Source organism: Dromiciops gliroides, chromosome 5 (genome assembly GCF_019393635.1).
Source record: "Dromiciops gliroides isolate mDroGli1 chromosome 5, mDroGli1.pri, whole genome shotgun sequence".
Taxonomy (NCBI): domain Eukaryota; kingdom Metazoa; phylum Chordata; class Mammalia; order Microbiotheria; family Microbiotheriidae; genus Dromiciops; species Dromiciops gliroides.
The window spans coordinates 221,731,942-221,745,176 of NC_057865.1; the positions used below are offsets into that span (position 1 = coordinate 221,731,942).

General features: G+C 46.3%; 1 protein-coding gene across 1 annotated transcript; it reads left to right on the forward strand.

Annotated features, from left to right (window-relative positions):
* The first annotated feature begins 3,894 nt into the window (after positions 1-3,894).
* Positions 3,895-5,728, forward strand: HOXC4 (homeobox C4). The gene is made up of 2 exons (XM_043967004.1): positions 3,895-4,396; positions 4,892-5,728. Exons 1-2 carry the CDS (start codon positions 3,958-3,960, stop codon positions 5,242-5,244), a joined length of 792 nt encoding a protein of 263 aa, XP_043822939.1. The 5' UTR covers positions 3,895-3,957; the 3' UTR covers positions 5,245-5,728.
* Positions 5,729-13,235: the final 7,507 nt, after the last annotated feature.

Genomic DNA, 13,235 nt, shown 5'->3' on the forward strand with positions numbered 1-13,235 from the left:
ATATGTATGTGCTTGCTCGCAAATAGCTTTCAAACTATAGGGAAAGTGTATGTGAGTCTATTTAAATACACATGCACAGAGTCCTATCGATGTCCAAGTGTGTGGGTATAAACACAGAGATTCTTCTTCACTTTCAAAAATTCAATGAGATGTACAAATATGGTATTAAATCCCTGTGTGTGTGTGTGTACATCTTTATGGAGCACATGCTGGCATTTAGCATTATGCTTGTGTGTATATTGTTAGCTAACAATGTCATTAATATTAGCTAAATGCAGAGTTAAATTTAATCCCTGGCCCTTGTGTTCAGCATAGTCTCTATAGCACAAACTTACCTGCATAAACAGAAGGCTTTGGGGTATGCATATGTGTGGTCCTTCGTGCAGATAATCAATTGAGTTTATTGGAGGCTAGGCTTTGGAAACAGGAAAGAAAGTCTGAGGAGTTTGGAGGGTAAAGGGCTGGGGCTAGAAAGAGAAAACGATACAGATTTCTCAAGAAAATCTAAGTAGATAAGTTATCTATGATGAAAGTCATTCCCTCTGATATGTACATATCTCTTCTCTGCATTTGTGAAGGAGTTTCCTCACGGGGAAGCTCTGTTCATGGATGAAATCGCAGGTGAAGGGGGAAAATATATACACACATATATGTACTTATGTATATAGATATCCATTATTCCAGACACATATAATCTAGCTATATATGCAAAGACACACATGTGTATGCATGTTTGTATACATGCACGTATCCATGCATGTATCCAGAACACTGACAAAGATCAGAGAGGAAGACCCCTCCAGCATCAGGCCTAGGAAGGAGAACCTGCAAATTTGTGGACAGCTTCACCTTCACTTTTCCCTCAGTCCCACCTGATATCGTCCTGCCTGCCTTTTCAGTGTCCCAGTGGAGAAAACTGATTTCCAGCCCACGATTAGCCATTGATTCTCTCCCCTAGCCTGGAATTGCACTGCTTACCTCCTCCTTCCCGAACTGCCAGCTCTAAATCAACAGGATCTTCCTTTCCCCAATTAACCTACACTACCTCCCAGCTCAGGCTTAGGCAGCTCAGTCCAGCCTCCTTCTCCCTCCCACCAGTCCCCCCAGCTCGTTTTCGACCAAGTTTGGAAGCTCAGGCTCTGATTGCCCTGAATGGATTTTCCAATGTTCCAGGGGATTCAAACATTCCACCCCGATCCCATTGAGGGTGTGTGTGTGTGTGTGTGTGTGTGTGTGTGTGTGTGTGTGTGTTCACGAGAAGGGTGCTTTCTCTCCCCATGAGGGAGAAGGAATGTGCCCCCTTTCCACCCAAGCATAAGCAAAGCTTCTTTTCTATACTAGGGACAGCCTTAGAACTGAAGACTATAGATTTAGTCGTGGTGAGGAGGTTTGGTAGAGATAGATCACAAAACTAAATCTGAAGTTACAGACTAGACTAAGAAGAAATAAAAAGAGGAAAGCACTTGGGAAAAAAAGAATAAACTTGGTTGGCAAGAAGAATAGAGCACTAGATAGCTGCAATTCACAGGTTTATTTGGTCTCTTCTTATTCTCCCCCCCCCCTTTCCCTTTCCCTTTTCTCTTCAATTCCTTAATAAGAGGAAGGGGGCTAAATGGTGGAGGGGGGCTTTTCACCTTCCCCCCACCCAAGTTCTAGTAGCAGAAAGGATGAGCCCTGAGTCTCCCTGCTCTAGTCTCTTCCCTCTCTCTCAGTTCCTCTCTTCCCTTTCCCCTTCCCATTCCCTTAATTGCAGATGTTCTAATTAAACCCTCAAATAGTTGTTATGCTGTTTTAAAAGGTACTAATTCAAGTGTCAACCAGGCCGGGAGGGGAGGGGAGGCAGCGGTAGTGGCGGTGGCAGCGCAGGGTGGCGAATTAAAGGTAGATTGACTAATCACGGCGGCGATCATAATAATAAAATCAGAGGGGGAAAAAAATCACATTATGACTTTTCGTGGAAAGAAGGGAGCAGGCAGCGACCGCCAGCAGCACGCCTCCTCCGACACAAAGAGCCTCGGCGATTCCCCTAGACTGATTTATGACGTTTTACAACCCTATAAAAGCTGCAGCGACGAGGCAAACGTTCCTACCACCGCTGGCAGATTTAGTCTAATAAATAAAACATAAACAGTTAACTTTATGTGTCACTTTTATTGTTATCAAGTAAAATATAGCTGGGCCCGGCAAGCTATGATTTTAAACTATAATTGTTATCAAGTACAACAAGGGGACCCGGCTCCCTCCCTTCCTCTCTCCTCTACTCTCCCCTCCCTTGTCACCCCGCCCCCCCCCCCCCAGCAAACTATGACTTATCCAGGGGCAGTTAATTGGAATCTATGTCATGAAGTGGCTTCCTCAGCTCTGGCCAAGGTGTGTTGTATTGGGCCTTCGTTTCCCCCACCGTGGTGAGGTTTCCACTTATCTCAACCCTTCCCCCTTCTGAAAGCCTACAGGGGAGTCCAATTTGGGGGGAATGGGGATGGATAAGGATATCCGTAGGAATCTACTCAGGCCCTTCTCCCATCTTCCAATGCCCCTCTCCCTTCTCTCTTCCATCTTATTCCCTTGCCTCCCCCCAGGCCCAGCTGAATCAGAACCTAGTGTTGGAAGAACAGAATCTTCACCTGTCCCGTTTTGCAATGCACACTCGCCGAAGGACTCCATCCCTCTACTCCCCCTTCTCCCCCAAACTCTGGCTGCTGGGAGGACTGGGGGAAGTTTTGCTCTTATAACTTAGCCTTGAGCAAAGGGTGTTCTCGGATGCATGTGTAAGTGTGTTTACACACGTGTACCATAGATACTGACTGTCTCACACCTAACAGTCAGGTATACACATAAAATCACACCCATGGTGGGCACAGATAAGCTTTCTATCACACTAAAATGTATGTATTTATCTCTCTGCATAGAGATATTCACATCCACTTGGATGATAGCTATAGACATAGGTCAGCTGTAGAGATATGGTCAATATTGATAGAGTTCTATAAATGTTATCAGTTTTTTCCTTCCAAAATCCCAGATGCAGTCTTTTAAAATGATTTTCAAGAATTGGAAAGCCAAGGTAGGTGGGATGTTGGAAAAGTCCCAACAGTGAGAATATAAAGGTCAAGCTCTGGTTCTAGTGGGGAGATGCTGTGAGAATGAGGAGTCGAAGAGAAAGAGTTCTGAATTCTGCCTTTTTCCAAAGACATAGCATCTCTCCAACCAAGTTAAGGGCATCCAGACCTTCAGGCATGACAGTCATTGGCATGCAGCCAGCTCTACCTGACAGGTAAAATTCTTTACCTCACCTTCTCTCCCAACAGTCGGAGGGGAGGTTTGGGGGGAGGGGATGTTTGGGTGAGTGTGGTTTAGTGGGCCAGAGAGGGGCACGGGTTCTGGTCTTCTTAGACTTGTGGTACACCAGTGTCTTGCTCAGCCTGGTGCCCTCTCCCACCCAACCTCTGCTCCAACTTCACACTCTTCACTGGTTCTCGACCTAGACAGACTGAGACATACAACCATTAATGGATTCATTTGGAAAAAAATACATACAAACAAGGAGACACAACACGACTGGGATTTGGGGCTCTCTCACACAACCTTCCAACGCCCCAAATCAGATTCCACTTCTCTTTGAGTGGGACTGGGGGGGGTACCCTTGCCTTCTTGGACTAGGGGAAAACAAACTGACCCAGGGGTTGAAGGAAGACACCCTAGCTCCAGTCAGTCAGGGTCTAGTCTCCCCCTCACAAAGCCCCCCACTCACCCCCACACCACCACCACCAGGAAAAAAATTGGATACATTTTGAATAAAGCGATTCTGTTCCTTATCCGGGGACTAGGTTGCTTGGCGTGATTGGCCGGCGGAGTCACATGGTGAAAGTAACTTTACAGGGTCGCTAGCTAGTAGGAGGGCTTTATGGAGCAGAAAAACGACAAAGCGAGAAAAATTATTTTCCACTCCAGAAATTAATGATCATGAGCTCCTATTTGATGGACTCTAACTACATCGATCCGAAATTTCCTCCATGCGAGGAATATTCGCAAAATAGCTACATCCCTGAGCATAGTCCGGAATATTACGGCCGGACCAGGGAATCAGGATTTCAGCATCACCATCAAGAGCTGTACCCACCACCACCTCCACGGTCTAGCTATCCCGAGCGCCAATATAGCTGTACCAGTCTCCAGGGACCGGGCAATCCGAGAGGCCACGGGCCGGCTCAGGCGGGGCACCATCACCCCGAGAAATCGCAGCCGCTCTGCGAGCCAGCTCCTCTCTCCGGCTCCTCCAGTTCCCCCTCCCCAGCCCCGCCAGCCTGCAGCCAGCCAGCCCCAGACCATCCCTCCAGCGCCGCATCCAAGCAGCCCATAGTGTATCCATGGATGAAAAAAATCCACGTTAGCACGGGTAGGCAACTTTGCTTTTTTGCTCTCCTCCTCCCTCCCCTCTTCCCTTACACTTCCCACCCTCCCCAGTCCCCCTCCGGCTCCCGTCCTCCTTTCTCTCCTTCCCCCTCTCTCTCTCCAGGAGCGTCTCTGGGTTAGCACAATTGAACTGGATTTACGAGCGAGAATGGGTAATTACATCCCCCATAAATTTTATGGCTTAGCTACTCTGGGCAGTCCGAGCCATGTGCTAGGATCTGTTATGTATGTGAGAAAACTCTGCTCGCTTTCTAAGGGCGCATAAATAATTCAGTGGCGTTACAATGAGGATCCCCCCTTATTAGACTACGAAGTCTTCAGCGTCCCTCAAGTTCTTTATAACCCATTTAGTTCGATGACTTTATTATTCCCCCTCCTGCTCCTCCGAGCTGAGAAGGGGGTGGGGGTTGGGGGTCAGGAAAGCCTGCTGCCTCTGAACCCCCTATTTGCTTTTCCCATCCCCCTCCCCTCCCCCTAGTGAACCCCAATTATAATGGAGGGGAACCCAAGCGTTCGAGGACAGCCTACACCCGCCAGCAGGTCCTGGAATTAGAAAAAGAGTTTCATTACAACCGCTACCTGACCCGGAGGAGAAGGATCGAGATCGCCCACTCGCTGTGTCTCTCCGAGCGGCAGATCAAAATTTGGTTCCAAAACCGTCGGATGAAATGGAAGAAGGACCACCGACTCCCCAACACCAAAGTCAGATCCGCCCCACCAGCCGGAGCGGCGCCCAGCGCCCTGCCCGCAACCACCCCTGGCCCTACTGAAGACCATTCCCAAAGCTCAACACCACAGGAGCAGCGAGCAGAGGACATTACCAGGTTATAAAACATAAATCACACCCCCTCGCCCCCATACCCACTCCCCCACCCCCACACACAAATTGACTCTTATTTATAGAATCTAATATATAAATATATATATTTTGGTTCTTCTCTTCCCCCACCTCTTGTCCTTTGCTTATTCCAAACAGAAACAACAGATACATGGAAACAAGCCCCCTCCCCTCCCCTTCTCTCCCTTCCACTGTTAAGGACCCTTTTAAGCATGTGATGTTGTCTTAGCATGGTACCTGCGGGGCTTTTTTTAGGCCGTTTGGGGGTTTTATTTATTTTTTAAGAAAAAAAAGCAGCAAAAAAAAAGAGATATATATTGCAAGGTGCGATGGTCCAGTTCTGGTTAATTTTCAGGGGGAAAGAGGGAAGAAAAAGGAAAGAGACATTTTTAGGCCAATTCTTCTGTTTCTTCTTTTTCTTTTTCCCCCCTTAGGCCTTTTGCATTGAAAAATGCATCAGGGGAGGTGAGGGAGGGGGAAGTCATTTTAAGGAGAACAAAGCTATGAAGTTCTTTTGTATCATTGTGGGGGGGGTGGGAGGAGAAGGGGGGGAAAGGCAGCAGACAAAGCTAAATGCATCTCGGGAGCCTCTCCTAGCTGTTCGGTTTGAGGAGCCAAAAGAATATCAAAAAGAACTTTCAGTTCTGAGACGGAAACTCCAGACATTAGGTAGATTTTTCACCCCCCTTGTGATCATTGTGGTTTTTGGACTGAATTTACTTGGTTATTGTAAAACTTGCAATAAAGAATTTTAGTGTTGATGTGAAGTGCCCCGTGATCAATAATAAACCAGTGAATGTGAATTAGTTTTATTTAATGTCTGATGGTTTCTTTTTTATTTCCCCTCTCCTCCTGTGGACTTGGGCTGCTGCTGATAAAATCCCACCTTCTCCCTAGTTGCTCACTAAGTTTACTCTAAGCAAACATGAATCTTAACTCTCAACCCCAGTTTTCCAGTGTCCTTAGAAGGACTGGGAGGGGGAAGGAGGTGTATGTATGTGTGTATGCATTTGTGTGTGTGTATGTGTGTGTATTTGTGTGTGTGTGTGTGTGTGTGTGCTGTGTGATGGCTCAACTATAAGGTTTATGTGGGACATTAGAGTTGATTTCTTTTTTCACCTTTCCTCAATCTGAGTTTTCAGAGAGGAAGGCATCTTTTGGGGGTGGGGACAGTGGAGTTGGAAGGCAGGGGGTGTCTTATTTTCAGGTAGTAAAGTCCACTTAGTCCCTCTTCCCCCCCCTCACCCCCACCCCAACCTTGCTTTAGAACAGAGCTTGGTTCCAGATACAGACTTGGACTGGGGTAGTGTCTTCAATCTTTTGCTCTGTTTTGTTTTTAAATGTGACCTGTAACTTTGCTAGAACAGAAAGCTTACAGTGAAAGGCTCCTAACAATGCAAAGTTGCCTGGGGACAAGTGACTTGCCCAGGTTCACATAGTATATATCAGAGGCAGTGTCTAAACTCTGGTCTTTCTAAATCTAAGACATTTACTATGCAATTGTGCCTCCCATCTGTCATCTTATAGGGCTATTTTGTGATTGAGGGGACAATCCCACACCTGAAAAGTCATTTTAAAGGCAGCCAAAGGGACACTTCAGCCACTTTTTCTTGTTTGTTTAGACTGAGAATAGAGCAGGGAGGTGAAGGGCAGAGGTTCTAGAAGGCCTCCCTTCCATGGGTAGGCCTCAAAGCCTTGTGTTGAAAGATAATAGAGATGTTGTATTTTTTCCCCTAACTCCTATCATAGACCAGCCAAATGTGGGGCAAAGGCATAGAGAGAAAGATCTCATCCCCCTGTTCTCCCCCACCCCAATCTAGGCCAAGGCAGGCTTGCAGGAAAAAAAATGAGCAGTTAACTGTTTATAATAAAATTGGAAATTCAAGAAGAAATGTCCAAAAATAAATACCCCCCCTTTTTATTTGGATAATTCAAACCAATCATTCTAGTATTGTAGACCAGGCCCAAGCAACCTCCATCTACATATTTTGTTTGCTTATTGGAAGGACCGTATCTGAATTTTCCCAATGATTGTAACAGAGTTAATCTTCCTCAAAACTCACAGACCTTTCCTTGCCAGGAAGTCTGTCCAAAATTTCAGGACATGAAAGAATCTTAGAAGCTGTATTCTTTTTATAAAGGAAAGAGAAGAACTGTTCTGGGTTTAGCTTACATCAAAATCTTGCTCTCCTCTATCTGATTTTAGGATAAAAGGTGACAGGACTAGATAAAGGCCTCCCAGAATAGAGAATTCAAGTGGTAGAGGAATATATGTATGTGTGTTTTGTTTTGTTTTGGTTTTTTCTCTTTCTCTCTCCTCTCTCTTGAATCTATCCTACTGGTAGGATAGTTGTTGAGATGTAGGTTGGGTGAGCAGAATAGTCCTGCAGGCCTCTTTTCTCCACCCTTGATCATACTCTAGAGATGGCAAAACTGCCTCTTTCATCCAGCTCCAGGAGTGCAGGCCAATAATTATCCTAAGTTATTTTTATGTAATCAAGTGAATTAGCAACCAAATCACAGCTGAAACCTCCATCATCTCCAGGCAATTGATTTGGGGTCAGGAGGGGATAGGATTTGCATGTTCCACAGGGCTGGGTGAGAGAAGTTGTGTAAGAAAGTGTATAGGGGTATCTTTTAAAGCTTATAATAAAACTACATTGAAAAGTAAGAGGACAGGGAGGGAGGAGACAGAGAAGTAGTGCCCCCAAATCTATCCAGGAATCTTTTATTCTTTGGAGAATTTTTTTTTGTTTTTCTGAAAGTTGTAGAAAGGAGATTTTTTTTTTAAAAAAAACACTACATTTCTGATTTCTGGTTTTGTCTGAACTTACTCTATGGAAATCATTTCAGCATAGGGACCTCAGTTTCAAATGGGAGGAGAATAAGGGTCAAATAGGGACAGAACTGGGGACATTGATTTTATTTCTTTCACTCCTCTGATCTCTGTTCCCTTCTCCTTTTCTCTCTGTATTTGGATCAGAGGAGAAACGTTATGGATCATAATAATAATCATCAACATAATAATAATTACTGTTATAATTTTAAGTTTATGCCCAAGGTAGCTTTGGCCTCTGGCCCTGTCTTTTATTAGTTTGTGTGTCTTCTCCTTGCTTCCAAAATTTCCCCTTTGCCTTGGACATGACCACCAGGAATCAAGGAGAGGCTGCCATAAAGGAATAGTGGGCGAAGGAATCAGGAGTGGGGCTCAGATCTCTAAGCCTGGCTTCTCCTCCCCACCAACGGGACTCTTTCATTCTGGTTGCCTTCCCGGTGAAGAGGAAGGGAGGGGAGGTTTATTGAAGTTGGGTGGAGAAGAGGGGAAAGGCAAGGGGGAGAATGCAACTCAGGTTCACGGAGAGGACACATTTTCTCTGCCATCGCTTTTATATTCCACAACTGCCCTGACCTCTCCCCTCTTCTCTGACCCTCTGGGCTCTGCACCATGTACCATCCCTGGGTCTCGAAGCTTTTGTAAGATTGTGGATTTTTTCCCCCCATAGTAATGGGGTGGGGTGGGGGGAGAGCCAAGTCGAGCTGAATGCATGTTATTGCATTGTGTCTCTCTCGAATGGCTAAATAAAAAAGAAGATGTGGTTGAAGCGGCGACCAATCTGTCCAAGGTCCTTCTCCAAGAGCCTGGCGATCCACAACAGGTCAAAAATTCGCTTGACATGTAAGTAGTTAGTATTTAGATTTGTTTGAGGGAGGGATGGGGGCAATATAAATCTCTATCTATCTACATTTTTTTTCCTCCAAATTTCATCTCTTCTCCAATGAAAGAGTAGGATAAAGAGGGAAGAAGGCAAATGAGGGAGTAGAGAAAGGAAGTGTCTGCTCAATGTGGTAGAGTTTGAGCAACATTTCCTCTCCCCAATTATACAGAGAAGCACATTTCTCTGATGTTAAAAGTCACCAGGAAAATGTTGAGAGAGGAAGAGGGATAGAAAGACAGAAAGAGGAATCCTGACTGTTTCTCTCCGGATGCCTCAGGTCCTCTTTATAAGGAGTTCCCTAGCAACTTTCCTTCTCCTTCAGTTTGGGGCAGCCTCCTTCATAGAGTAAGTGGACTAGAACAGAGGGAAGGTAGAAAGTCTTCCATTTCTTGAGAGAAAAGAAGAAGGAAGGGTTGCTGGGGGCCACTCACTCCAGGTATTTGTTGCTTTCATTTGCCTCCTGAGGATTAAGGGAGGACTGAATTTTTTGATTTGAGTATGGTTTAGCGAGAGGGTGCTTTGGTCCTGGAGTTGAAAGAGGAGGGGGAATCGATGCTAGTTTAGGAAGAATCCAGTTCTCATGTCCAGCCCCCCCCCCACCATTGCCTTTTCTGTCTTATTCAGGGGAAGCCATACATCCTGTCTCCCCAGTCTACCTTTCTCAGGTATTTCCTAATCTCGCAGCAGCTTCCCCCACCCCCCTCCCCACACACACCTTGAGAGAGGTTAACTTGAATTAAAAACTGCTTCTCCCCACTCAGGCCGGGTAACAGAGATAGAAGACATCCCCCAATCCCCACATACATACACCACCCCCAACCACCAGAGCTGGAGGGGATATTTGTTAGCACTCCGAATGCCATTACCCACAGATACAATTTTATGAATTTCCTAATCTGTCGTCTTGATTTATCTGGATGGGCAGGGGCCCAAGCTAAACATTTGGGGTCTTTGGTGAAAGAGGGGAAATTTCTTGCCAAACAATTCTCCTTTTAGAATCAGTCCCACTTGGGTCTGTTTCTACATCTCTTTTCTCCCACTCATGCCCCATTTTTTTGTTGTTCTATTTTTCTCCTCCAGTGCAGGCCGAGGTCCCTGGTTACCCTGGCCTCACAGGATGCTTGTAGCAGAAGATGGAAAGGAGATTCTTCACCCCTTATCCACATACTGCCCCGGTTCCTTTCTCTAAATAAACCCCCATTCTCTCTCTGACCCATTTTTGCTTCAGGTTGCCGTGGGAAGGAAAAGCCCAAACCCCTACTTTGCTGCCACAGGAATTTCCCTCTCTGTTCATTTTCCCCCAGCCCCAATTTCCAGGCTGCTGGTTCCCTTAATTATTTCAACATCCTCAGTGGGTCAACCAGTGAGCAGTTTGTCTCCAAGTCTTTTAAATTCGGGGTTTTCTTCTCTTTCTCTCCGAAAACAACTCTAAGTCTCCCAGAAAATAGACTGAACGCTGGAAAAGACCTCCCCGTCTGCATCTTGTCAGCTCCCATCCCAATTCAGTATCTCCTCTGTCAGACTATCATCATTTCATCTTGGTCCTTTCTGGCCCTCGATGGTGGTCCAAAAAGTTGATGGGTCAGAAAGAAGGGAGATGAGGCAGTCAAATTCCTTTTAAAGGCATGTGGAAAGTGCATTGTAGGGTGAAGCGGAGAGGTTAGAGGGTCAGATAGAAATGTGGGAAATAATCTCAATTTCCAATCGCCGTTAGAAAATGCTCATGGTTAGTAAAACCCTCTCTGATTTGTCCAGCCTGAAGAGGAGACTTAAACTAGCAAGATGGGGGGGGGGGGGAAGTATCTAACTCCCTCGCTACCTCTGGCCTCCTGTTTGTCTTCTCTTTGTCACAGGGTGGGGAGGGGGAGAGAAAGATTGATTTTTGTTTGCAGTGGTAGAAATCTGAAAACCGCACCTGTAGGAGGCAGGTTCCCTCCTGTTCTTGGTTCCTTCCAAATGGTCTCTGCCTTCTTGGGTAGTCTTGGGAAAGAAAATATGACAGGACATGGTCTCTTCCAGTTAAATTAATGTAGCACCATCTTTCTTAGGAGTATCCCACATTTTACAGGATTGGAGTTAAAGGGGCCCAGGAAGTCTGGGGACCCTCCAAGTGCTCCAAGATGAGTCCTCTTCTTAGATTCCCCAGGCTCCTCCTTCCAAGTTTCTGGGGCACCTACCTTCCATTCCAGTGTCTGCTGGGAGGGCTGCCTTTGCATTCTTCTGGGTCACGACCCCAGCTTCGGACAGGAGGACAATAGCGGGTTGAGCAGGGGCAGCCGAGGTGGGTGAGCGGGAACAGGCGCCTGGAGCAGGTTCACTGAGTGGTGAATTCCATTGCCTGGGAGTCCATTGCATTGGGCCCTGGGGTTGAGCCTTCTGCAACTCCCCTTACTTTTCTCTGATGCTTAAAAAATGCCACCCCATCCCATGCCGTCCATTTTTTTTTTTTGCCCTGGGAAAAATGGAGTAGGTTCTTTATCTGCATTCTTCTCCATCCATATATTGGGATTTATTTTCCTCACATACAGAAAGGATGACTATAAGAGTCTCTGGTGTCACAGCAGTCAGAATTTGAAGGGGAGGTTTGGTTGCAGATTGTAAGAATCACTGGATCCCCTTGACCATAGGTTATGCCTAATACAAAGGGACTGAAGAAAGTGGGAGCCTGGGTAATTCAGGACACTACATAAAGCATTTTTTTGATCTGGGAGATATTAGTCATAAAAGAGGCTGAGACTGAATTATCCAGATAATTATCTCAACCCTCCTGAGTGGCCAAGGTTTTTGTCAGGAAAATGGGGCTGAGACTAGAACTCTCTGCCGTTTAGAACAACAAGACAAAAATAAATACTAACCAAATCAAATAAGAAGCATGATGGATTTGTGGTGGGGAGGGGGAACCAAAGTGGAAGGGAGTGGTGTCATTTGGGGGAACATCCTCAAATATCCCTTCTCTGGGAAAGGGATCTTAATTGAGAGAATCTCCCTTCTGCTCGTCAACTATCACCCATGCCAAAGCAATTGCCCCACCTTATTTCAATCCTTTTTGGCCTCTTTTCTAACTTGTGAATCAGATCAGCCCAGCCTGGATGGAACTTGGTCCATCCAGTCAGCCTTAAAACCTTGGTATCTGGGCTAGAAAAAAAAATTAGGTGGGTCTAGAGAGTTGGGATGAACATTTGAGGGACTGGAAAATTTGAGGGGACCAATAAAGTTTGGGCAGAGGGAAGGGCAAGGGATGACTGAGGACCTACTGGATTTGGGGAGGCAAGAATTGAAGGTCTGACTGTGCCAGAGTTCTTGGGTAGCATTTCTTTCATTTCCTCCACTTTTTTCAGAGATTGGAGTTTCAAAAGGAAAATAATTTGAGGGATTAGAAACAGGGCTTCCCAGGTGCAGAACCAGAAACTCAGAGTTCAGGATGGAACCTGTGAGTTGTGGGTCTCTAGGCCCAAGGAGAACACTGGGTTGGGGTTCAGCCTCTACTGCTTTTGTTGCAGACTGTTCCTAGCAATTTAGGGGAAAATGTTTAGTCCCTTTCCCCCCCTTGGTGTCTGCCCATTTGTCTGTCTCACCCTGCCTCACTGTTTTTCTGTGTCTTGTATATTTCCTCTCATATTTCCTTCTCTCTGACTTTCATCCCAATATTTTTTAGTTATTCTCACCTCTTCTTTCTTCTCTGAACCCAGAGTGGGAGGGCACGGCACCCTCCAATACCACCATGAAAGTGGAGAAAAAGGAGCCAAACGGCTTAGGGTTGGGGATGTGCAGAGAGAGAGAGCCGGCCTGGTTGGCGGCAGGGTCTGCTGAGGTTCAAAGATTTCCAGGCAGGAGTGAGGGGCCAGGGCCGCCCACAGAATGTTTTCCTGGGGGACTGGGGAGCAGCGTCCTTTCCTGGGGCAAACAACACAGTTTTATAGCCCTTTCAGCAGATGTTGAAGGAACCACTTTCTCCCGGGATGCCCCTTTATCTCTCGGCCGCCCCAAGGCCCCAATCTCCTCTGCAGCTTTGTTCTCTCTCTTCTCCCCTCCTCCCCCTCCTCTTCCTCCGTTTGATCCTTCCTCTCCCCCCCATCAAATTGTTTCTTTAGATCTTAAAGCATCTGCTCCTCCCTGCCCCTCCCCCACATCCCCTCATTCCACACCAAGGGAGTCAGAGGGGCCCCCAAAATGGAAGAATATTGAGGGGGGGCTTGAGTGACCATAAATGCTGCCTTCCTTCCTGCCTCCTCCAAGCCCTGCAATTAGAGACCAAAGAAGCATTCTAC

Excerpts from the sequence above, each read along its gene's own strand:
- HOXC4 (XM_043967004.1), top strand. The coding sequence starts at position 3,958 with ATGATCATGAGCTCCTATTTGATGGACTCTAACTACATCGATCCGAAA. Across the intron at positions 4,397-4,891 it reads AAAAATCCACGTTAGCACGG|TGAACCCCAATTATAATGGA; the intron begins GTAGGCAACTTT and ends CCCTCCCCCTAG.